This window comes from Hemitrygon akajei, chromosome 4 (genome assembly GCF_048418815.1).
Source record: "Hemitrygon akajei chromosome 4, sHemAka1.3, whole genome shotgun sequence".
Taxonomy (NCBI): Eukaryota; Metazoa; Chordata; class Chondrichthyes; order Myliobatiformes; family Dasyatidae; genus Hemitrygon; species Hemitrygon akajei.
The window spans coordinates 202386173-202413227 of NC_133127.1; the positions used below are offsets into that span (position 1 = coordinate 202386173).

The 27055-nt window shown below is 44.5% G+C and overlaps 1 protein-coding gene across 1 annotated transcript in view; it reads right to left on the reverse strand.

Annotated features, from left to right (window-relative positions):
* Nucleotides 1-27055, reverse strand: part of LOC140727143 (protocadherin-16-like) — a 465713-nt gene that overhangs the window by 200875 nt on the left and 237783 nt on the right. Inside the window, exons 3-4 of the mRNA XM_073044457.1 lie at nt 5844-6032; nt 3272-3503 (exon numbers count right to left, since the gene is read on the reverse strand). Of these exons, the coding sequence (XP_072900558.1) occupies nt 3272-3503; nt 5844-6032 (421 nt within the window). The remainder of the gene's footprint in view (nt 1-3271; nt 3504-5843; nt 6033-27055) is intronic.

A 27055-nucleotide genomic window follows, 5' to 3' on the forward strand; every position in this document is an offset into this window, starting at 1 on the left:
TGTTTACCTTTGCTCCAAGGACACTTTTGCCTGCTTGGAAGATTCTTGCAGAGACAGCAAGGCGGAGCTGATTTGATGGACAGCCAGTGTCCAGCAACTCATGATAAAAAGCAGGTCTGCGAAGACACAAGCAGACACACCACGGGACACTGAAAGAGCGTTGTGCATCCACGTGAAGGTGGGGGTTTGGAGGATCGATTTGGGGAATCAATCAGTGGCTCACAGTGTGTGAAGGTGCGACCAGTGGGAACTTGTTTGTGTGTCCACCCTTGCCTGGGTGGCAGGTCTACCACTGAAGAATGGTCGTACGGGGTCATAGTCGGTGACCAGAACAGGACAGGAAGATAACAGAAGGTTCGATGGCAAAGGCATCACCTCTCACTCTCTCTCTCTCTCTCTCTCTCTCTCCAACGTTACACCAGAACTACCTCAACCTAAACTGAACTGAACTGAACTGAACTGAACTCTTCACCATCATAAGACTATCCATTTACCCCTAGACTCTGAAAGAGCTTGGTTTTGATTCCTATTTCCACACTTCTGTATATATCATTGCTAACCTGTTTCATATATTTGCATTTTATAGTACTGTATTACTTAGTTTACTAATAAACACTACTAGTTACAGTAATACCAGACTCCAAGGTGTATCCCATTTCTGCTGGTTCGGTAACCTGGTCACGGGGTACATGACAGGGCACAGAGCTCGAAAAAAGCAACAGAACAGACTTTTAAGATCGTAAACCAACGGGTGTTGTTGTGCCTCTCGCCCGCTGTGAAAATGGGGGACACCTCCTTCTCCCTTGCCAGGGACAGAGAGAACCTGTGGGTTGTTGAATTCAGATGAAATGCGAAGCCTTTGGGGTAACTGCAAGGTCTGTATTTTTGCTATCGCTTAGCACACACTTGGGCTCAGTGATTGTATTGATGCGCATTTAATTTTGCTGGTGGGGGAGGGGGGATTGTGGCTCACTGCTGCTTATGCATGGGAGGGGGAGGATCTTTGGGGTTTTCACGTTTAACTGCCATTCATTCTTTCGGCACTTCTCTGTTTTCGCGGATGTTTTGCAAAGAAAAAGCATTTCAGGATGTATATTGTATACATTTCTCTGACATTAAACTTGACCTTTGAACCTTTGAAGTGAGTATAGACGTGAGGTCGCACTTGGAGTACAGTGTACGGGTTTGATCATTCTGTTATAGGAAAGATGTAGTTAAACTGGAAAGAATGCAGACAGGATTTAAGAGGATGTTCCCAGGACTAGTGAGAGGTTGGCCAAGCTAGGCGTTTATTCCTGAGAACATAGGAGAAAGAGGGGGCAACATTATAGAGACATTTAAAAGTATGAGCAATATAGGTAAGGAGTGTGGTAACATTTTTACCTTAAGGTGGGGAGAACTAGGGAGCATAGATTTAGGGTGAGAGGGGAAATATTTAAAGAGAACCTGAGAGGCAACCTTTTCATGCTGAGGGTGAAGAGTATATGGAACTAGCTGCCAGAGGAAAAGAGGTTGAGACAGGAGTAATACTATCATTCAAGAAGCTACATGGAGGGGTGGAGCTTGGAGGGAAATTGGACTAGCTGGGTGAACACTGTGGTCAGCATGGACTGACTGGGCCGAAGGGCCTGAGTCACTGCTCTATTACTTTTTGCCTTGATGACTGTAATGGTAAACGAGGTTGGGAGGTGGGTGCGTGAACAACTAACTTCCACTCCTCCTACGTTCAAACATACTCTGGGCCATGCAGGCAGAAGGGGCAGAGTTGCGAGTCGGGATCTCATGCTAATATTGTTTACAAGTCCATACTTCCTGATATATTTTTAAAAGTTTTAATCTGCTATTATAGGAAGAGGAAGAGGAAAGCGGAGATGAGACCAACAATTAATGGTACGTACAGCATGCATTCTCAGAGATGTGTATCTAACACTTCAACCAGACAACAGCCAAGACATTGTGGATCTGAATTTAGTTAACTGACTCCTTTGGCCAGAGCTAAACAGTATGAGCTCTCCCCTCCCCTGACTACTGGGCAGGGTTAAGGTACCCAGTAATCTGAACCCTCGCACTACTGCCCCTAGGCAGCATGATGGTACCCAAGAGCCCGCTGTCCTCCCACTACTGCCCCGGGCAGGGTGAGGGTATCCAGATATATGCAGTCTCTTCTACTACTGCCCTTAGGCAGAGCGAGGGCACTCAGATATCCACCCGCCCAACTACTGCCCCTGGGCATGGTCAGGGCATCCAGATAATTATTGTCCCTGGGCAGGGTGAGAGTACCCAGATACCCACAATTCCCCACCCACTGTCTCTAGACAGGGCGAGGAAATCCAGGAGCCTACTGTTCCCCAGCTACTGCCCCGGTCAGGGTAAGGTTATCCAGATATTCACTGTTCACTCACTACTGCCCCTGGACAGGATTAGGGTACCCAGATATCTACTGTTCCCCCACTACTGCCCCTGAGCAGGGTGAGGATACTGATATACCTTTTGCCCAGGGTAGGGTGAGGGTACCCAGATATCTACCTCCCACTACTGGCCTAGGATAAGATCAGGATGCCCAGATACCTGCTGACCCTGGCCAGGAAAAACCTTTATCTTTACTTCCTTGGTCTCCCTCCGTGATACTGAATGAAGCATAGTTAAACTTTCCTGACTCACCCTTACAGACCCAGGCAGGGTTGTGGTTCTGTCAGAAGCGGAGGCTTAAATAAATTCTCCGAGACAGAAACCTCAGCTGTGAGGGGCTGTGAATGCACCTGATATCACAGCATTATCTACTGATGTCAAGAAGTGTAAAGCAATAGCACTGTGTCAGACACCCGGATCTGGAGATTGTTGTCAACATTTTGTTCAGAATTGGGTGGGAAACTGAGCAAAACAATGAGCTGCTCACAGCTGCCTCAAGGAGGCAGGAAATTCTCAGAGTGCAGGAAACTACTTGATGAACACAATGAAACTCGTCAAGGGAACTGGAGAAAGACCGGCTCTGACCTCACACCAATGAAGCAGCCAAGTGAGCTGTAGATCAGTGATAAGGAAGCAGCACAAGGCTCACTCCCAGTTCCTGCCTGAGATCCTTGCGTCAGGTACTCCAGGGATCAGCTGTGGCCCGGATCCTGGAGAGATTCCCTGATTTCCCAATTATGTGCTGGCAGGGGACAGGACACTGCTCTTGTCACAAAAACCATGCTGACTGGGCAAATGACCAGTCCCATTGACCAACAGATCCAAAGCTGCTTCCATGGTGTCACGCTGTGCTGACACCTACCTGTGTCTCTGTTGAGGGTGAACAGGGGAGGCAGGTTGCCTGCAACGATCTGATAGGTCAGCTTTCCATTCCGTCCTCCATCCTTGTCGTAAGCAAAGACTTTGAGCACTACTGTTCCTGGCAGACTCTGTGTGCTTAGGCTGGCTGCATACTGCACGGGGTAGAACACTGGCCTGTTGTCATTGATATCATCCAGGTAAACTTTGACATAGGCCATAGAGTTCAGGCCACCCTGAAGGAGAGAGTGAGGAGCATAGTTAACATCTAACAATCTCTGAGAGGCCTTTCCCCCCTGTGACTACTCTGCATTGCAAGGGGATGAACAGATTGGTGAAACGTAACTGACTGACAAAGTTACCATAGCAAAACCCCAGGACTTCTGTGGAGGGCAGAGCAGTCTGCACAGATCCAAGGGCAACAGGTCCCATCTGATTGTGTGGGAACATCCCAAGGCAACTGGAGTTAAACCCCTCTTCATCCATCACTGGACTGTCTGGTGGGCTTATCATTTGAGTAATCAGAGGGCCAATCTCAAAGTGTCAGCAACTTTAAGTCTACAATAGCCTGATCTGATGGTCAGTGGGCACTGAGCACCACAATAGCCCAATCCGATGGTCAATTGAAAAGGACTGAGCACCCAGAGGCTTATGTGGAACTGCTGCCTGGTGAGATGGCACAATCAGATACGATCACCATGATGATGAGACATTTAGCTAGACAAGGCATAAAGTATATGGAATAAATGTGATTCATGAAGATGTGCAAAGAGGAGAGCATGGACTTGATGGGACAAAAGGCCTGTTTCTGTGCTGCACAACTCTATCATGCTAGATTCTTGAATACCTGATAGATCAGCTGACCTGGGTTATTGGAGATTACTAAATGTAATTCTAAAAATGAAATGGAAGAAAGAGCCAGTATAAAAACATAAGAGATGACCATGAGGGAATTGGAATGGTGTTAAATGTGGTCTGGTTCAAGACTGTCCTTGAAGGATGGACACTGACTTTACATAGCCAAATGGTCAGATTGTAAATAATTTGCAAATTGTCACTTCTCAAGGTCAGTGTGGCATGGCAGCAGTATCCACAACCAATCAATGCAGGAGAAGAATGCATGAAATTGATGGCTTTGTGGCAAAGTTTGTGGATGATACGAAGATAGGTGGAGGGGTAGGTAGTGCTGATGAAGCAATGTAATTTCAGCAGGACTTAGACAAATTGGAAGAATGGACAAAAAAGTGACAGATGGAATAGTGTTGGGAAATTACAATAATGCATTTTGATAAAAGGAACAATAGTGCAGACTATTATCTAAATGGGGAGAAAATTCAAACATCAGTGGCACAGAGGGACTTAGAAGTCCTCATGCAAGACTTACAAAAGGTTAATTTACAGGCTGAGTCTGTGGTAAAGGAGGCCATTGCAATATTGGCATTTATTTCAAGGGGGAATATAAAAGCAAGGAGATAATGCTGAGGCTTTATAAGGTACTCGTCAGGCTGCACTTGGAGTATTGTCAACAGTTTTGGGCCACATATCTCAGAGAGGATGTGTTGTCATTGGAAAGAGTCCAGAGGAGGTTCATGAAGATGATTCCAGGAATGAAGGGGTTAACATATGAGGAGTGTTCAGCAGCTTTGGGCCTGTACTCACTGGAATTTAGAAGAATGCAGGGGGATCTCATTGAAACCTACCAAATGTTGAAAGGACTACATAAGGTGGATGTGGAGAGGATGTTTCCTATGGTGGAGGTATCCAAAACTGAGGGCACAGGATCAAAACTGAGGGACAACCTTTTAGAACAGAGGTAAGGAGGATTTTTTTTTAGCCAGAGTGTAGTGAATCTGTGAAATGCTCTGCCACAGACCACAGTGGAGGTCAAATCCGTAGGTATATTTAAAGTGGAAGTTGATAGTTTCCGGGTCAGATCATCAAAGGATATGGCAATAAGGCAGGTGTATGGGCTTGAGTGGGATCCAAGATCAGACATGATGGAATGGCGGAGCAGACTTGATGGGCTTATTAGCTATCCTCCAATCCTCTGCTACCTCACCTGTTTCTAAGGATGAATTATATATCTCTTCCAGGGCTCCTGCAACTTCTGCACTTGCCTCCCACAGGGTACAAGGGAACAACTTGTCGGGCCTTAGGGATTTATCCACCCTAATTTTCCTCAAGAAAACAAACACCTCATCTTCCGTAATCTGTATAGGGTTCAAGAACCCATTGTTGCTTTGCCTCAGTTCTGTAGACTCTGTGTCTGTCTCCTGAGTAAATACAGATACTGTAAATGATTTTTTAAGAAATTACCCTGTATCCTTTACACCTACAGAAGAGAACATACAGATTTTCCTTTCAAAAAGCATTGTGATCAATAGTGCATTCCACCCTTAGTGCCACCCTCTCTCTGTATTGTTCCTCCCAACAGCAGAGCATTGCCATAATGACTTTTTGAGAATACACATGACTCATGATTTTCTGATTCAGGAGTGTGCAGGTTGCCCATAGCCAGATCTGCATTCACTGCATTTACATGGTACTGAGACACGGAGGCCGGTGAAGATCCTTACCCCATCAACAGCAGTCACTGTGAATTCATAATGGTCGGGCTCCTCATCCCTGTCCAAGGCTCCTGAGGTGCAGATTTGACCTGTGTGTTGGTCGACAGTGAACTGAGTAGGTGGCAAGCTGCCAATTCCAGAACCAATTGAATACGTAACACTTCCAAAACTTCCACTGTCAGCATCGGTGGCAGAGATCTGTGGAGAAGAAAGGATCAAGAATATGACGGTCTCAAATGTATGATAGGAAACTTATTGGACTCTGGCACTTGAATTCTTGCGTTGTAAGCAGAAGGGTGTGCATGATCTGAAGGTACGGTGGGACTTAGCCCAACAGCTAATGTGCATTACAGTACAGAGTCTTAGAACACTACAGCACAGAAACAGGCCCTTTTTGGTCCATCTATTCCATGCTGAACTATTAATCTGCCTTGTTCCATCAACCAGAATTGCAGGTATTGAGCCCACTCTCTAAAGTCACACTGATGCATGGCAGAACAGAAACACAACTGCAAATGTTTTGCCCTGGAGGTCTTTCCCTGCCCTGCCACCTCTAGCAAACGCAGACTCAGAAACTGCCAGATCATCATCAGAAGTCCAAATGCTGCCAACTCAGTTTAAGAAGCATGTAATGTTTGTTTAATCAAATTACAACCAAACTGTTTCCTAGAAAAAATACACAAAAACAGATTTTAATACTTGAGCTTTTGGACACACAAAATAATTCAGCTTCTCTCTCAACTCAAGGATATTTGCCTTGAGTTTCATGTGCAGTTCATCTCATTGTGAGTATGTGTATGGTGTAAAGGAAGACCTTTCTTTTTTTAAGTCATATTTCAGGACCTGAGCATCATTGAAAAGCCACATCTATTGCCCATCCCTCTTTTTGTATGAGAAGATGGAGGTTAGACAGCTTCTTGAAACACCATAGCCCTTAGATCATATATGTCAAACTCAAGGCCCGCAGGCCAAATCCGGCCCGCGGTGGAATTATCTTTGGCCCGCGAGATAATATCTAATTACTATTAAAGCTGGCCCCAGTAATCGAAGTGCCTATGGCGTATGATATGGCTAATGCTGAGTTTATTCAGGTACCAGGTTTTCAGGGTTTTTAGTGTTTATTCGGCAGTCTTCTTCTTAAGAAACGGAATTTGTAAAGTGAAACGCTTTGTAGTTATAGCAAAGACTGAGACACATGAGAGCAGGCTGAAAAAACGGAGACAACGAAAGCTGAGTTTGCACGCGTCCGACTGATCCGGCCCGCATGAAGCTGCATTTTGCTCAATCCGGCCTGTGACCTAAAATGAGTTTGACACCCCTGCCTTAGATCATAAGACAATAACACATAGGAGCAGAATTAGGTCATTCAGCCCATCGAGTCTGCTCCACCATTCCATCATGGCTGATCCCAGATGTCACTCAACTCCATACACCACCTTCTCGCCATATCCTTTGATGTCCTGACCAATCAGGAAACAACCAACTTCTTAAATATACACATGGACTTGGCCTCCACCGCAGTCTGTGGCAGAGCTTTCCACAGATTTACTACTCTCTGGCTCAAAAAATTCCTCCTTACCTCTGTTCTAAGGGGTTGATCTTCAATTTTGAGGCTGTCCCCTCTAGTTCTGGACACACCCACCATAGGAAACATCCTCTCCACATCCACTTTATCTAGTCCTTTCAGCATTCGGTAGCTCCCAATGAGATCCTCCTGCATTCTTCTAAATTTCAGTGAGTACAGGGGAAAAGCTGCCAAGCTCTCTCATATGTTAACCCCTTCATTCCTGGAATCATCCTCGTGAACCCCCTCTGGACTCTCTCCAATGAAAACACATTCTTCTGAGGTATGGGCCCAAAACCAGTACTCCAAGTGCAGCCTGACAAGCTCAGCATTATCTCCTTGCTTTTATATTCTATTCCCCTTAAAGTAAATGCTAACATTACATTTGCTTTCTTTAACAGAAACTTAACCTGTAAATTAACCTTCTAGGAGTCTTGCATTTTCCCCACCACCGATGTCAGACTAACCGGTCTATAATTCCCCGGTTTCTCTCTCCCTCCTTTTTTAAAAAGTGGGGTTACATTAGCCACCCTCCAATCCTCAGGAACTAATCCAGAATCTAAGGAGTTTTGAAAAATTATCACTAATGCATCCACTATTTCTTGGGCTACTTCCTTAAGCACTCTGGGATGCAGACCATCTGGCCCTGGGGATTTATCTGCCTTTAATCCCTTCAATTTACCTAACACCACTTCCCTACTAATATGTATTTCCCTCAGTTCCTTCATCTCACTAGACCCTCGGTCCCTTACTATTTCCGGAAGATTATTTATGTCCTCCTTAGTGAAGACAGAACCAAAGTAGTTATTCAATTGGTCTGCCATGTCCTTGTTCCCTATGATCAATTCACCTGTTTCTGACTGTAAGGGACTTACATTTGTCTTGACCAATCTTTTTCTTTTCACATATCTATAAAAGCTTTTACAGTCAGTTTTTATGTTCCCTGCCAGCTTTCTCTCATAATCTTTTTTCCCTTTCCTAATTAAGCCCTTTGTCCTCCTCTGCTGGTCTCTGAATTTCTCGCAGTCCTCAGGTGTGCTGCTTTTTTTTGCTAATTTATATGTTTCTTCTTTGGACTTGATACTATCCCTAATTTCCCTTGTCAGCCACGGGTGCACTACCTTCCCTGGTTTATTCTTTTGCCAAACTGGGATGAACAATTGTTGTAGTTCATCCATGTGATCTTTAAATGCTTGCCATTGCATATCCACCGTCAACCCTTTAAGTATCATTTGCCAGTCTATCTTAGCTAATTCATGACTCATACCTTCAAAGTTACCCTTCTTTAAGTTCAGAACCTTTGTTTCTGAATTAACTATGTCACTCTCCATCTTAATGAAGAATTCCACCATATTATGGTCACTCTTACCCAATGGGCCTCGCACGACAAGATTGCTAACTAACCCTTCCTCATTGCTCAATACCCAATCTAGAATGGCCTGCTCTCTAGTTGGTTCCTCAACATGTTGGTTCAGACTGATGACTGATTCATTTTACATTATATATCAATGATTTGGATGATAGAATTGATAGATTTGTTGCAAAGTTTGCAGATGATATGATGATAGCTGGATGGGCAGGTAGTTTTGAGGAAGTAGAGAGGCTACAGAAGGAATTAGAGAGATTAGGACAATGAGCAAAGAAATGGCAGATGGAATACAGTGTAAGCAAGTATACGGTCAGGCACTTTCATGGAAGAAATGAAAGGGTTGTCAATTTTCTAAATGGAGAGAAAACATAAAAAAACTGAGATGCAAAGGCACTTGAGAATCCTTGTGCGGAATTCCCTAAAGGTTAATTTGCAGGTTGAGTCAGTGGTGAGGAAGGCAAATGCAATGTTAGCATCCATTTCAAGGGGACTAGAATATAAAAACAAGTATGTAATTTTGAAACTTTATAAAGGCCTCACTTGGAGTATTGAGCCCCTTACCTTAGAAAAGATGTGCTAAAACTGGGGAGGGTTCAAAAGAGAGTCACAACAATTATTCAAGGATTAAATGGTTTGACATATGAAGAGTGTTTGATGGTCTGGGCCTGTATTCACTAAAATTCTGAAGGATGAGGGGTGACCTTGTTGAAACATTGAATGTTCAAAGGCCTTGATAGAGTGGTTGAGGAGAAGATGTTTCCTATGGTGGGAGAGTCTAAGACCAGAGTTCACAGCCTCAGAATAGATGGACATCCTTTCAGAATGGCGATGAGGAGGAATTTGTTTAATCAGAGAGTGGTGAATCTGTGAAATTCTTTGCCACAGAGAACTCTGGAGGCCAAGTCTTCATGTATATTTAAGGCAGAAGTTGATAGCTTCTTCATTGGTTATATAGTTATGGTCTTAAACACCTGATCAACTAGTGCATCAACTTTGAGGGATCTATAGGCATGGACCCCACAATCCCTCTGTTCTTCCACAGTGCCAAGAATCCTGCCCTGTATCATAGGCGAAGCCCTCCACACCATTGAACACATCTACACGGAGCTGATGCAAGAAAGCAACATCCATCATTAAAGATCCATCATCATGCTGATGCCATAAGAAAGAGGTACAGGAGCCTCAGATCTCTCACCACCAGGTCAGGAACAGTTATTACATCAACCATCAAGCTCTTGAACCAGTAGTGATAACTTCATTCACCCCAACACTGACCTGTTCCCACAATCCTTGGATTCACTTTCAAGGATTCTACCTTTCATGTTCTCGAAAATCATTGCTTATTTATTTATTTTTATAGTTGCATAATTTGTTTTCTTTTACATCTTGGTTGTTTGACATATTATATAATGTGTGGTCTTTCATTGATTCAGTTGCTTCTTTGTATTTGCTGTGAATGCCCACAGGAAAATGAATCTCTTATATATACTTTGATAATAAATTACTTTGAATTTTGAACTTTTCTGGACTGAACTCTATCTGCCTTTTCTCAGCCCAGCTCTGCATCCTGTCAATGTCCTTTTGTAACCAACAACAACCTTCTACACTAGCCACAACATCACCAGTCTCCGTGTCATCCATAGAGTTACTAACCTATCTCACTACTTCATCATCTATGAAGAAGATACTTGATGCACTTGCCTGTATTGGCTGGAGTTTCTGGGAGCAATTGAGAAAGTGAAGGAAAGACACATCCCAAAGATAAAGTATTCTTAAGGGAAGATGAGGCAACCATGGCTGACGAGGGAAGTCAAAGACAGCAGAAAAGCAAAAGGGAGGGCATATAATATAACAGCAACTAGTGAGAAGGTAGAGGAATGGGAAGCTTTTAAAAACCAACAGAAGGCAACTAAAAAGCCATAAAAAGAGAAAAGATTAAATATGAAGGTAAGCAAAACAATAATATAAAAATAGTTACCAAAAGTTTCTCCAGCTATATAAACAGTAAAAGAGAAGCAAGAAGGGATATTGGACTGCTAGAAAATGTCACTAGAGAGGTGGTAAAGAAATGGTGGAGAAACTTAATAAGTATTTTACACCAGTCTTCACTGTGGAAGACACTAGCAGAATGTCAGAAATGCAAGCATGACAGGGCACAGAAGTTGCTGTTACTAAGGAGAAGTTGCTTGAAAAGCTGAAAGATCTGAAAGTAGGTAGGTTACCTGCACCAGACAGAATACACCCCAGGTTTCTGAATGGCAGCTAAAGAGATTGTGGAGGCATTAGCAAAGATCTTTCAGGGATCACTAGATTCTGGAATGGTTCCAGAGGACTGGGAAATTGCAAATGTCACTCCATTCATTAAAAACAGAGGGAGACAGAAGAAAAGTTAGCCTGACTTCAGTGGCTGGAAAGATGTTGGAGTCTATTATTAAGGATACTCTTGTCCGACAAATTTGTTAGAATTCTTTGAGGAAATAACAGGCAGGTTAGCCAAAGGAGAGTCAGTGGACTCTGAGTACTTGGATTTTCAGAAGGTCTTTGACAAGGTGTTGCATATGAAACTGCTTAACAAGATAAGAGCCCATGGTTTTACAAGAAAGGTACTAGCATGAATAGAAGTTTAGCTGATTGGCAGGAGGAAAACAGTGGGAATAAAGAGGCCTTTTCTAGTTGGCTGCCAGTGACTAGTGGAGTGCTACAGAGGTCGGTGTTGGAACCGATTCCTTTCACATTATATGTGAATAATTTGAATGAAGGAATTGGTGGCTTTGTAGCCAAGTTTGCAGATGATACCAAGACAGATGGAAGGGCAGTTAATGTTGAGGAAGCAGGGTATCAGCAGTAGGGCTTACGTAAATTGGGAGAAAGGGCAAAGTGATGCCAGAAGGAATATAGAGTTGGGAAGTGAATAGTCATGCACTTTGGTAGAAGCAATAAAGACGTAGACTATTTTCTAAATGGAGAAAATTCAAAAATCAAAGGTGTATAGGTACTTAGGAGTCCTCGTGCAGGATTGCTAAAAATTAACTGGCAGGTTGAGTGGTTAGAAAGGAAGAAAAATGCAGTATTAGCATTCACTCTGAGAGGACTGGAATACAAAAGCAAAGATGTAAATCTGAGGCTTTATAAGGCCTTGGTTAGACCACACTTGGGAGTACTGAGAGTAGTTTTGGGCTCCCTTATCTACAAAAAGATGCACTGGCATTGGAAGTGGTCCAGATGAGGTTCACGCAAATGATCCTGGCAATGGAAGGGGAAACATAAGAGCATAAGACCATAAGACATAAGAGTAAAATTAGGCCATTCTGCCATTCCATCACAGTTGATCCCACTCAACCCCATACACCTGCATAGGAATAGAATTAGGTCATTCACCCATCGAGTCTGCTCCGCCATTCCATCATGGCAGATCCTGGATCCCACTCAACCCCATACACCTACCTTCTTGCCATATCCTTTGATGCCCTAACTGATCAGGAAACTATCATCTTCCACAGACTTGGTTTCCATTGCAGTCTGTAGCAGAGCATTCCACAAATTCACTACTCTCTGGTTAAAAAAAGTTCCTCCTTACCTCTGTTCTCAAAGGTCGTCCTTCAAATTTTGAGGCTGTGCCCTCAAGTTCTGGATGCCCCCAACATAGAAAACTACTTCTCCACATCTACCCTAACTAGTCCAACATCTGAAACATAGAAAACCCACAGCACAATACAGGCATTTCGGCCCACAAAGCTGTGCCAAACATGTCCTTACCTAAGAACTACCTAGGCCTTACCCATAGCCCTCCATTTTTCTAAGCTCCATGTATCCATCCAGGAGTCTCTTAAAAGACCCTATCGTTTCCGCCTCCACCACCGCCGCCAGCATCCCATTCCACGCACTCACCACTCTCTGCGTAAAAAATTTACCCCTGACATCTCCTCTGTATATACTTCCAAGCACCTTAAAACTATGCCCTCTCATGATAGCCATTTCAGCCCGGGGGAAAAGCCTCTGACTATCCACATGATCAATGCCTCTCATTATCTTGTACACCTCTATCAGATCACCTCTCATCCTCCATCACTCCAAGGAGTAAAGGCCAAGTTCACTCAACCTATTCTCATAAGGCATGCTCCCCAATCCTGGCAACATCCTTGTAAATCTCCTCTGCACCCTTTCTATGGTTTCCACGTCCTTACTGTAGTGAGGCAACCAGAAATGAGTGCAGTATTCCAAGTGGGGTCTGACCAGGGTCCTATATCGCTGCAACTTTACCTCTTGGCTCTTAAACTCAATCCCACAATTGATGAAGGCCAATGCACTGTATGCCTTTTTGCCACAGAATAAACCTGCATAGCAGCTTTGAGAGTCCTATGGACTTGGACCCAAGATCCCTCTGATCCTCCACACTGCCAAGAGTCTTACCATTAATACTTTATTCTGCCATCACATTTGACCTACCAAAATGAACCATCTCACACTTATCTGGGTTGAACTCCATCAACCTCTTCTCAGCCCAGTTTTGCATCTTATCAATGTAACCTCTGACAGCCCTCCAGAACTCCACACAAATATTCCCTGAACATTTGCCACATTTCTTCCGTATGTTTCCCTGAGAATATTTGTTTCCAATTTATGCTTCCAAGTTCCTGCCTGATAGCCTCATATTTCCCCTTACTCCAAATAAACATTTCCCAAACTTGTCTGTTCTTATCCTTCTCCAATGCTATGGTAAAGGAAATAGAACTCTGATCACTACCTCCAAAATACTCTCTCACTGAGAGACCTGACACCTGACCAGGTTAATTTCCCAATATCAGATCAAGTACAGCCTCTCCTCTTGTAGGCTTATCTACATATTGTGTCAAGAAACCTTCCTGAACACACCTATCAAACTCCACACCATCTAACCCTCACTCGAGGGAGGTGCCAATCAATATTCGAGAAATTAAAATCTCCCACCACAACAACCCTGTTATTATTACTCCTTTCCAGAATCTGTCTCCCTATCTGCTCCTCGATGTCCCTGTTACTACTGGGTGGTCTATAAAAAACACCCAGTAGAGTTATTGACCCCTTCCTATTCCTAACTTCTACCCGTAGAAACTCCGTAGACAACTCTTCCATGACTTCCTCCTTTTCTGCAGCCATGACACTAGCTCTGATCAACAGTGCTACACCCCCACCTCTTTTCCCTCCCTCCATATCCCTTCTGAAACATCTAAAGCCTGGCACTTGAAGTAGCCATTCTTGCCCCTGCACCATCCAGGTCTCTGTAATGGCCACAACATCATAGGTCCAAGTGCTGATCCACGCTCTGAGCTCATCCACTTTATTCATGATACTCCTTGCATTAAAATAGACACATCTCAAACCATCAGACTGAGCATATCGCTTTTCTATCACCTGCCTATCCTCCCTTTTGCACCGTCTACAAACTTCCTCTATTTGTGAGCCAATCTCCATTTACTCCATCACTTCAGTTTGGTTCCCACCCCCCAGCAATTCTAGTTTAAACTCTCCCAAATAGCCTTAGCAAACCTTCCCGCCAGGATATTGGTCCCCCTCAGATTCAAGTGCAACCCGTCCTTTTTGTACAGGTCACACCTGCTCCAGACAAGGTCCCAATGATCCGGAAATCTGAATCCCTGCCCGCTGCTCCAATCCTTCAGCCACACGTTTATCCTCTACCTCACTCTATTCCTGTACTCACTTCCGCGTAGCAAAGGCAGCAATCCTGAGATTACTACCTTTGAGGTCCTGCTTCTCAGCTTCCTTCCTAACTCCCTGTAGTCTGCTTTCAGGACCTCCACCCTTTTTCTACTTATGTCGTTGGTACCAGTATGTACCACGACCTCTGGCTGCTCGCCCTCCCATTTCAGGTTATTGTGGACGTGCTCAGAAAAATCATGAACCCTGGCACCTGGGAGGCAAACTACCATCCTTGTTTCTTTTTAGTGTCCACAGAATAGAACATAGAACATAGAATAGTACAGCACAGTACAGGCCCTTTGGCCCACAAAGTTGTGCCAACCCTCAAACCCTGCCTCCCATATAACCCCCCACCTTAAATTCCTCCATATACCTGTCTAGTAGTCTCTTAAACTTCACTAGTGTAGCTGCCTCCACCACTGACTCAGGCAGTGCATTCCACGCACCAACCACTCTCTGAGTGAAAAACCTTCCTCTAATATCCCCCTTGAACTTCCCTCCCCTTACCTTAAAGCCATGTCCTCTTGTACTGAGCAGTGGTGCCCTGGGGAAGAGGCGCTGGCTGTCCACTCTGTCTATTCCTCTTAATATCTTGTACACTTCTATCATGTCTCCTCTCATCCTCCTTCTCTCCAAAGAGTAAAGCCCTAGCTCCCTTAATCTCTGATCATAATCCATACTCTCTAAACTAGGCAGCATCCTGGTAAATCTCCTCTGTACCCTTTCCAATGCTTCCACATCCTTCCTATAGTAAGGCGACCAGAACAGAATCTAAGTATAGAGTCCCCAATTACCGCTGCCTTCCCTGCCCTTCTGAGCCACAGGGCCAGAGGCACAGCCACTGTTGCTTCTCCCAGGTTGAGTGACCCCCCCCCCCCCCCACCCCAACAGCACTCAAAATGGAGTACGTATTGTTAAGAGGGACAGCCACAGGGGTGCTCTCCACTACCTGACACCCTCTCTTCTCTCTGCTGACAGTTACCCAATTCTCTGTCTCCTGTGGCCTCGGGGTGACTACCTGCCAGTAGCTCCAGTTCCCTAACTCAGTCTCTAAGGAGCTGCAGCTCGATGCACCAGGCACAGATGTGGCCATCAGGAAGGCTGGAATTCTCCTGAACAACCCATATCTGACAACCAGAACAGAAATCTGGCCTTGCAGTCATACCCATTATTCTTGTTAGATGGGGGTGAAAGGTAACCTAGCTCGCTGAGGCCCCGATGAGCCAAAGCCCTATTATTTTGACTTACACTACTCCGATGACTGCTGAACTAGACTGTCTCTCTTTGATTTTGGAGCTTTCTCAGTGTCCTTGCGTGATGACAATCTACTGAGTCTGTGCACTTCTCCACAACCTGTGCGAAGCTAACTCACTCTTCAAAGTGATTGTTCCACCTCCAATGCACCGAGTCTCGTGAAATGTTCCTTTTTTAAACTCTAGTCAGGCTGCACTTGGAGTATAGCCAACAGCTTTGAGCCCCATATCTCAGAAAGGACGTGTTGTCATTAGAGAGAGTCCAGAGGAGGTTTATGGGAATGAAAGGGTTAACATATGAGGAGCTTTTGGCAGTTTTGGGCATGTACTCATTGAAATTTAGAATAATGGTGGGGGGGGGGGAAATTACATTGAAATCTACCAAAAGGACATAGATGTTTCAGAAAGGACAGGGTGGGAGGCAAAAGAGGTGGGGCATGGCACTGTTGATCAGAGATAGTGTCACAATAGACAATAGACAATAGATGCAGGAGTCGGCCATTCGGCCCTTCTAACTAGCACCGCCATTCACTGCGATCATGGCTGATCATACACAATCAGTACCTCGTTCCTGCCCTCTCCCCATATCTCTTGACTCCGCTATCTATAAGAGCTCTATCTAACTCTCTCTTGAATGCATCCAGAGACTTGGCCTCCACTGCCTTCTGGGGCAGAGCATTCCACATATCCACCACTCTCTGGGTGAAAAAGTTTTTCCGCATCTCTGTTCTAAATGGCCTACCCCTTATTCTTAAACTGTGGCCTTCAGTTCTGGACTCACCCATCAGCGGGAACATGCTTCCTGCCTCCAGTGTGTCCAATCCCTTAATAATCTTATATGTTTCAATCAGATCCCCTCTCATCCTTCTAAATTCCAGTGTATACAAGCCCAGTCACTCCAATCTTCCAACATATGACAGTCCCGCCATTCCAGGAATTAACCTTGTGAACCTACACTGCACTCACTCAATAGCAAGAATGTCCTTCCTCAAATTTGGAGACCAAAACTGCACACAATACTCCAGGTGGGGTCTCACCAGGGCCCTGTACAGCTGCAGAAGGACCTCTTTACTCCTATACTCAATTCCTCTTGTTATAAAAGCCAGCATGCCATTAGCTTTCTTCACTGCCTGCTTTACCTGCATGCTTACTTTCATTGACTGATGTACAAGAACACCTAGATCTCGTACTTCCCCTTTTCCTAACTTGACTCCATTTAGATAGTAATCTGCCTTCCTGTTCTTGCCACCAAAGTGGATAACCTCACATTTATCCACATTAAACTGCATCTGCCATACATTTGCCCACTCACCCAACCTGTCCAAGTCACCCTGCATTCTTATAACATCCTCCTGACATTTCACACTGCCACCCAGCTTTGTGTCATCAGCAAATTTGCTAATGTTACTTTTAATCCCTCCATCTAAATCATTAACATATATTGTAAACAGCTGCGGTCCCAGCACCGAACCTTGCGGTACCCCACTGGTCACAGCCTGCCATTCCAAAAGGGACCCGTTAATCACTACTCTTTGTTTCCTGTCAGCCAGCCAATTTTCAATCCATGTCAGTACTCTGCCCCCAATACCATGTGCCCTAATTTTGCCCACTAATCTCCTATGTGGGACTTTATCAAAAGTTTTCTGGAGGTCCATATACACTACATCCACTGGCTCTCCCTTGTCCATTTTCACAGTTACATTCTCAAAATACTCCAGAAGATTAGTCAAGCATGATTTTCCCTTCATAAATCCATGCTGACTCGGACTGCTTCTTCTACTGCTATCCAAATGTGTCGTAATTTCCTCTTTTATAATTGACTCCAGAATTTTTCCCACCACTGATGTCAGGCTAACCGGTCTATAATTCCCTGTTTTCTCTCTCCCTCCTTTCTTGAAAAGTGGGACAACATTAGCCACCCTCCAATCAGCAGGAACTGTTCCTGAATCAAAAGAACATTGGAAAATGATTACCAATGCATCCATGATTTCTAGAGCCACCTCTTTAAGTACCCTGGGATGCAGACCATCAGGTCCCGGGGACTTATCAGCCTTCAGACTCAACACCGTTTCTTGCCTAATATGAATTTCCTTCAGTTCATCCTTTACCCTAGTTCCTTTGGCCACTATTACATCTGGGAGATTGTTTGTGTCTTCCCTAGTGAAGACAGATCCAAAGTACCTGTTCAACTCATCTGCCATTTCCTTGTTCCCCATAATAAATTCACCTGTTTCTGTCTTCAATGGCCCAATTTTGGTCTTAACTATTTTTTTGCTATTCACATACCTAAAGAAGCTTTTACTATCCTCCTTTATACTCTTGGCTAGTCAAGGCTGCAGAAAAGGGGGAAGTCATGGAGGGATTGTCTACTGAGACTCTGTGGGTAGAAGTTCGGAATAGGAAGGGGTCAATAACTCTACTGGATGCTTTTTATAGACCACCCAATAGTAACAGGGACATTGAGGAGTAGATAGGGAGACGGATTCTGGAAAGGAATAATAATAATAGAGTTGTTGTGGTGGGAGATTTTAATTTCCCAAATATTGATTGGCATATCCCTAGAGTGAGAGGTGGAGATGGGGTGGAGTTTGTTAGGTGTGTTCAGGAAAGTTTCTTGACACAATATGTAGATAACCCTACAAGAGGAGAGGCTGTACTTGATTTGGTATTGGGAAATGAACCTGGTCAGGTGTCAGATCTCTCAGTGGGAGAGCATTTTGGAGATAGTGAGCACAATTCTATCTCCTTTACCATAGCATTGGCGAGGGATAGGAACAGACAAGTTAAGGAAACATTTAATTGGAGTAAGGGGAAATATGAGGCTATCAGGCAGGAACTTGGAAGCATAAATTGGAAACAGATGTTCTCAGGGAAACGTATGGAAGAAATGTGGCAAACGTTCAAGGGATATTTGTGTGGGGTTCTGCGTAGATACGTTCCAATGAGAGAAAGAAAGGATGATAGGGTACAGGAACCATGGTGTACAAAGGCTGTTGAAAATCTAGTCAAGAAGAAAAGAAGAGGAGTCAAAAGAAAAGGAAAAGGAGTCAGTCTGGGTGGAAGTCAGAAATAGGAAGGGATCAATCACTGTGCTGGGAGTAGTCTATAGGCCCCCAAATAGCCCTCGGGACACCGAGGAGCAGATAAGCAGGCAGATTTTAGAATGAAGCAGGAAATACAGGGTAATAGCTATGGGTGATTTCAACTTCCCTCATATTGACTGGCACCTCCTGAGTGCAAGGGGGATAGATGGGGCTGAATTTGTCAGGTGTGTTCAAGAAGGATTCCTGACACAGTATGTGGACCTGCCAATGAGAGGAGAAGCTATACTGGATCTAGTTCTGGGTAATGAACCTGGCCAGGTGACAGATCTCTTGGTGGGGGAGCATTTTGGTGAGAGTGACCATAACTCCCTTAGCTTCAGCATAGCTATGGAAAGGGATAAAATCAGACGAAATGGTAAAGTGCTTAACTGGGGAAGGGCTAACTTTGAAGGGATGAGGCAGGAACTAGCGAGAGTAAATTGGAAACAGATGCTCAAAGGGGAAAGTACAGAAGTAATATGGGAGAAGTTTAGGGACCACTTGAGCTGGGTTCAGGATAGGTTTGTCCCACTGAGGCAAGGATAAAATGGTAGGAAAAGGGAACCGTGGGTGATGAAACATGTGAGGCAACTTGTCAAGAGGAAGAAGGAAGCATATGTTAGATATAAGAAGCAGGAAGTAGGAGGGGCTTATGAGAAATATAGGGTAGCCAGGAAGGAGCTAAAGAAAGGACTTAGGAGAGCTCGAAGGGGGCATGAGAAGGCCTTGGCATGTAGAATTAAGGAGAACTCCAAGGCGTTCTATGCGTATGTGAAGAATAGGAGGATGACGAGAATGAAAGTGGGTCTGCTAAAGGATAAAGAGGACAACATGTGCCTGGAAGCGGAGGAGGTTGGGGAGGTCCTAAATGAATACTTTGCTTCAGTATTCACAAGTGAAAAGGATCTTGATCAGGATGAGGTCGAAGTAGAGCAGGCCTGTGTGCTGAACAGTGTGGAGATGAAGGAAGAAGTGCTGGATCTTCTTAAAAACATTAAGATTGATAAATCCTCAGGGCTGGATATGATACACCCCAGGTTGTTGTGGGAATAGAGAGAAGAGATCACAGGAGCATTAGCTATGATCTTTGAATCCTCTTTGGCTGCAGGGGAAGTGCCGGAGGACTGGAGAATGGCAAATGTAGTTCCCTTGTTTAAAAAAGGTAATAGGGAGACACCTGGGAACTATAGACCAGTGAGCCTTACGTCGGTGGTCTGCAAACTACTGGAAAGGATTCTTAAGGATAGGATCTATGAGCATTTGGAGAAGTACAGTCTACTCATGGATAGTCAACATGGCTTTGTGAAGGGAAGATCGTGCCTCACGAGCTTGATTGAGTTTTCTGAAGAGGTAACAAAAGAAGTTGATGAGGGTAGGGCAGTGGATGTGGTCTACATGAATTTTAGCAAAGCATTTGACAAGGTCCCTCATGAGAGACTCATCCAGAAAGTCATGAGGCAAGGGATAAGTGGAACCTTGGCTGTTTGGATAAAAAATTGGCTTAAAGGAAGAAAGCAGAGGGTAGTTGTGGAAGGAAAGTATTCTGCCTGGAGGTCGGTGACTAGTGGAGTGCTGCAGGGATCTGTCCTGGGACCCCTGCTATTTGTGATTTTTATAAATGACCTGGATGTAGAGGCGGAAGGATGGGTGAGTAAGTTTGCGGATGACATGAAAATTGGAGGAGTTGTGGTTGGAGCTGTAGGTGGTCAAAGGTTACAAGAGGATATAGACAGGCTGCAGAGTTGGGCAGAAAAATGGCAGGTGGAGTTCAATCCAGACAAGTGTGAGGTGATGCATTTTGGAAGGACAAACCAGAAGACTGAGTACAGGATTAATGGTCAATTACTTAAGAGTGTGGATGAACAAAGGGTCCTTGGGGTTCAAATCCATACATCCCTCAAGGTCGCTGCATAGGTTGACAGGGTAGTTAAGAAGGCCTATGGGATGCTAGGCTTCATTAACAGGGGGATTGAGTTCAAGAGTAGAGAGGTCATGTTGCAACTCTACAAATCTCTAGTGAGACTGCACTTAGAGTATTGTGTTCAATTCTAGTCACCTCATTATAGGAAGGATGTGGAAGCTATGGAGAGGGTGCAGAGGAGATTTACCAGGACATTGTCTAGATTGGAGAACAAGTCATATGAAGCAAGGTTAGCAGAGCTGGGACTTTTCTCTTTGGAGTGTAGAAGAATGAGAGGGGACTTGATAGAGGTCTACAAGATTATGAGAGGCATAGATAGGGTGGATAGTCAGTACCTGTTTCCCAGGGCACCAATAACAAACACCAAAGGGCATATGTACAAAATTAAGGGAGGGAAGTTTAGGGGAGACATCAGGGGTAAGTTTTTTTACACAGTGGGTTGTGAGTGCCTGGAATGACATGCCAGGGATTGTGGTGGAGACTAAAACATTAGGGGTATTTAAGAGCCTCTTGTACAGGCACATGGATGAAAGAAAAATGGAAGGTTATGAGGTAGTGTGGATTTAGTACTTTTTTAAGGATTATATGGGTCAGCACAACATGGAGGGCTGAAGGGCCTGTACTGTGCTGTAATGTTCTATGGTCCTATGGTTCTAAGAGCTTACATAAGGTTCAAAAAACTAAGTAATGATAGAGATCTAGAAGATTATAAGGCTAGCAGGAAGCAGCTTAAGAATGAAGAGCAAGAGGATAAGAGGTGAGAGAATAGAACCAATCAAGTGTAACAGTGGAAAAGTGTGCATGGAACTGGAGGAGATGGCAGAGGTACTTAATGAATACTTTGCTTCAGTATTCACTAAGGAAAAGGATCTTGGTGACTGTAGGGATGAGTTGCAGCGGACTGAAAGCTTGAGAATGTAGATATAAAAGAAGAGGATGTGCTGGAGCTTTTGAAAAGCATCAAGTGGGGTAAGTCACCAGGACTGGATGGGATGTACCCCAGGCTACTGTGGGAAGCAAGGGAAAAGATTACTGAGCTTCTGATGGTGATTTTTGCATCATCAATGAGGACGGGAGAGGTTCCCGAGGATTGGAGGGTTGCAGATGCTGTTCCCTTATTCAAGAAAGGGAGTAGGGATAGCCCAGGAAATTATAGACCAGTGAGTCTTACTTCAGTGGTAAGTTGATGGAGAAGATCCTGAGAGGCAAGGTTTATGAACATTTGGATAGGCATAATATGATCTGGAATAGTCAGCATGGCTTTGTGAAAGGTAGGTTGTGCCTTAAGAGCCTGATTGAATTTTTCGAGGATATGACAAAACACATTGATGAAGATAGAGCAGTAGATGTATATGAGTTTCAGAAAGGCATTTGATAAGGTACCTCATGCAAGGCTTATTGAGAAAATAAGGAGGCATGGGATCCAAGGGGACATTGCTTTGTGGATCTAGAACTGGCTTGCCCACAGAAGGCAAAGAGTGGTTGTAGACGGGTCATATTCTGCATGGAGGTCGGTCACCAGTGGTGTACCTCAGGGATCTGTTCTGGGACCCTTACTCTTCGTGACTTTTATAAATGACCTTGATGAGGAAGTGGAGGGATGAGTTAGTAAGTTTGTTGATAACACAAAGGTTGGGGGTGTTGTGGATAGTGTGGAGGGCTGTCAGAGGTTACAATGGGACATTGATAGGATGCAAACTGGGCTGAGGAGTGGCAGATGGAGTTCAACCCCAATAAGTGTGAAGTGGTTCATTTTGGTAGAACAAATATGATGCCAGAATATAGTATTAATGGTAAGATTCTTGGCAGTGTGGAGGATTAGAGGGACCTTGGGGTCCGAGTGCATAGGATGCTCAAAGCTGCTACGTAGGTTGACTCTGTGGTTAAGGAGGCATATGGTGCATTGGCCTTCATCAATTGTGAGATTGAGTTTAAGAGCTGAGAGGTAATGTTGCAGCTATATAGGACCCTGGTCAGACACCACTTGGAGTACTGTGCTCATTTCTGGCCGCCTCACTATAGGAAGGACATGGAAACCATAGAAAGGGTGCAGAGGAGATTTACAAGGATGTTGCCCGGATAGGGGAGCATGCGTAATGAGAATCGGTTGAGTGAACTCGGCCTTTTCTCCTTGGAGTGACGGAGGATGAGAGGTGACTTGATAGAGGTGTACAAAATAATGAGAGGCGTTGATTGTGTGGGTAGTCAGAGGCTTTTCCTCAGGGCTGAAATGGCTAGCACAAGAGGGCATAGTTTTAAGGTGCTTGGAAGTAGGTACAGAGGAGATGTCAGGGGCAAATTTTTTATGCAGAGAGTGGTGAGTACATGGAATGGGCTGCTGGTGGCGGTGGTGGAGGCAGAAACGATAGGGTCTTTTATGAAACTCCTGCATGGCCACATGGACCTTAGAAAAATAGAGGACTATGGGTAAAGCCTAGGTAGTTCTAAGGTAGGGATATGTTCAGGACAGCTTTGTGGGCTGAAGGGCCTGTTTAGTGCTGTATGTTTTCTAGGTTTCTATGTTTCTAACTAGTGGAGAGGTGTCACATCAACAACCTGGTACTCAACGTCAGTAAGATGAAAGAGCTGATTGAGGATTTCCAGAAGTGTAAGATGAAGGTGCACAAACCAATCCTCATAGAGGGATCAGAAGTGGAGAGAGTGAGCAGTTTCAAGTTCCTGGGCGTCAAGATCTCTGAGAAACTAACCTGGTCCCAATATATTGATGCAGTTATAAAGCAGACAGTGACTATACTTCATTAGGTATTTGAGAGATTTGGTATGTCAACAAATACACGTAAAAACTTCTATAGATGTACTGTGGAGAGCATTCCGACAGGCTGCATCACTGCCTGTTATGGAGGGGTTACTGCACAGGAATGAAAGAGCTGCAGTTTAGTCGGCTCCATCTTGGGTACTAGCCTACAAAGTATCCAGGGCATCTTTAGGGAGCAGTGTCACAGAAAGGCAGTGTCCATTACTAAGGACCTCCAGCACCCAGGGCATGCACTTTTCTCACTGTTACCATCAGGTAAGAGGTACAAAAGCCTGAAGGCACACACTCAGCTTCTTCCCCTCTGCCATCCAATTCCTAAATGGACATTGAATGTTCAACACTACCCCACTTTTTTAAGATGTATTATTTCTGATTTTTGCACCATTTTTAATCTATTCAAATACGTATACTGCGATTTATTTATTTATTTATTTATTTAGGTAGAACATACAAGGTAAATGGTAGGGCACTAAGGAGTGCAGTAGAACAGAGGGATCTGGGAATACAGATACAAAATTCCCTAAAAGTGGCGTCACAGGTAGATAGGGTCGTAAAGAGAGCTTTTGGTACATTGGCCTTTATAAATCAAAGTATTGAGTATAAGAGTTGGAACGTTATGGTGAGGTTGTATAAGACATTGGTGAGGCTGAATTTGGAATATTGTGAGCAGTTTTGGTCACCTAATTACAGGAAGGATATTAATAAGGTTGAAAGCGAGCAGAGAAGGTTTACAAGGATGTTGCCGGGACTTGAGAAACTGAGTTCCAGAGAAAGGTTGAATAGGTTAGGACTTTATTCCCTGCAGCATAGAAAAATGAGGGGAGATTTGATAGAGGTATATAAAATTATGATGGGTATAGATAGAGTGAATGCAAGCAGGCTTTTTCCACTGAGGCTAGGGGAGAAAAAAACCAGAGGACATGGGTTAAGGGTGAAGGGGGAAAAGTTTAAAGGGAACATGTGGAGGGGCTTCTTCACACAGAGAGTGGTGGGAGTGTGGAATGAGCTGCAGGATGAAGTGGTAAATGCGGGCTCACTTTTAACACTTAAGAAAAACTTGGACAGGTACATGGATGAGAGGGGTATGGAGAGATATGGGCCAGGTGCAGGTCAGTGCGACTAGGCAGAAAAATGGTTCGGCACAGCCAAGAAGGGCCAAAAGGCCTGTTTCTGTGCTGTAAAGTTTTATTTATTTATTTTCCCTTCTTCTATATTATGTATTGCATTGGACTGTTGCTACTAAGTTAACAAATTTCATAGAACATAGAACAGTATAGCACATTACAGGCCCTTCGGCCCACAATGTTGTGCCGACCCTCAAACCCTGCCTCCCATATAACCCCCCCATCTTAAATTCCTCCATATACCTGTCTAGTAGTCTCTTAAACTTCACTAATGTATCTGCCTCCACCACTGACTCAGAAAGTGCATTCCACGCACCAACCACTCTCTGAGTGAAAAATCTTCCTCTAATATCCCCCTTGAACTTCCCTCCCCTTACCTTAAAGCCATGTCCTCTTGTACTGAGCAGTGGTGTCCTGGGGAAGAGGTGCTGGCTGTCCACTCTGTCTATTCCTCTTAATATCTTGTACACCTCTATCATGTCTCCTCTCATCCTCCTTCTCTCCAAAGAGTAAAGCCCTAGCTCCCTTAATCTCTGATCATAATGCATACTCTCTAAACCAGGCAGCACCCCGGTAAATCTCTGTACCCTTTCCAATGCTTCCACATCCTTCCTATAGTGAGGCAACCAGAACTGGACACAGTACTCCAAGTGTGGCCTAACTAGAGTTTTATAGAGCTGCATCATTACATCGCCTCTCTTAAACTCTATCCCTCGACTTATGAAAGCTAACACCCCATAAGCTTTCTTAACTACCCTATCTACCTGTGAGGCAACTTTCAGGGATCTGTGGACATGTACCCCCAGATCCCTCTGCTCCTCCACACTACCAAGTATCCTGCCAGTTCACGACACATGCCAGTGATAACAAACCTGATTCTGATTGTTTCCATCAGTTAGTGTAAAGTTTACCTTCTTAGTTCCTAACTTGTCTCAGGCATGTACAAGGGAATGCCTAACAAAGAGAGTTGGGATAAATGAGTCACTTTCAGGCTAGCTGTCAGCAAACAGTGGTGTGCCACAGGGATCAGTGCTGGGGCCTCATCTCATTACCATCTTTATTACTGACTTGGATTAAAAAAAGAACAGATTGAATTACAACCACTTTATCCCTTCCCTATGCAGTCTGAGACCCCGTACTCGCCACAGAGACAGATTGGATCAGCAGATCAAGGAAAGACTTACAGAACCCAGAAACAGATGCTGGGAGTGAGAGGACAGGGACTATAGTACAGGGAATGTGACACGAGAGAAGTGATCAGACACTGAATATAGCACAGGTAATGGGACATGAGGGAAGTGAGTGAACAGGGAATATAGTACAGGAAATGTGACACAAGGGAAGTGAGTGGACATGAAGTACAGTATAGGAATTGTGAAACAAGCGAAGTGATTTGATATAGAGTATAGGACAGGAAATGTGACACGATGGAAGCAGGTAGTTAGGGAGTCCAGTACAGGAAATGTGGCAAAAGGTAAGTGAGTGGACAGGCAAATAGTACAGGAAATGTGACATGAGGGAAGAGAGTGGAAAGGGAGTACATTACAGGAAAAGTGTCACAGGGAAGTGAGAGAACAGGTAGAAAAGTACAGGAAATGTGACATGAGGAATGAGAACAACACACACAAAATGCTGGTGGTACACAGCAGGCCAGGCAGCATCTATAAGGAGAAGCACTGTCGATGTTTCGGGCCGAGACCCTTCGTCAGGACTAACTGAAAGGAAAGATAGTAAGAGATTTGAAAGTAGTGGGGGAGGGGGAAATGCGAAATGATAGAAGACCGGAGGGGGTGGGATAAGAGGAGACGATGGGATCTGAGGGAGAGGGGATTGCCTAGTGGTGGGGGAAGGGGAGACAGGAGTCACAATCGCAGCATGTGAAGACCCGGCCTGGAGTTCAAGGCTGGAGTCGCAGTCAGTGGTTGCGCAATCGCTTTGAAGCTGTCCATGGCTGTTGGAACCTGCGTTGATGGTGCTGGAGTCTGGGTTTTCAGTATGTCCTGGGTTGCTGAAGCAGTTGAGATCGACAGCCGGGGCCAATCCATGGCCATTGGAACCCGCTGTGATGGTGCTGGAGTCCGGGTTTCCGCAGTGATGGTGCTGGAGTCCAGATGAGGAAAGAGAGTGGATAGGGAGTGTAGTACAGGAAATGTGACACAAGGGATGTGAGTGGAGAAGGAATATAGTACAGGAAATGTGACACAAGGGAAGTGAGTGGACAGAGAGTATAGTAGAGGAAATGTGACAGAGGAAAGTAAGTGGATAGGGTGTATAGTACAGAGAATGTGACAAGAGAGTGGTGAGTACACAGGGAGCATTATACTGCTAATGTGACATGGAAAGGGTGAGTTGATGTTTATTACCCTACAGAATTGTGAAACAAGATAATTGAGTCTACAGAAAAATGTGACACGAGGGAAGTGACTAGATACGG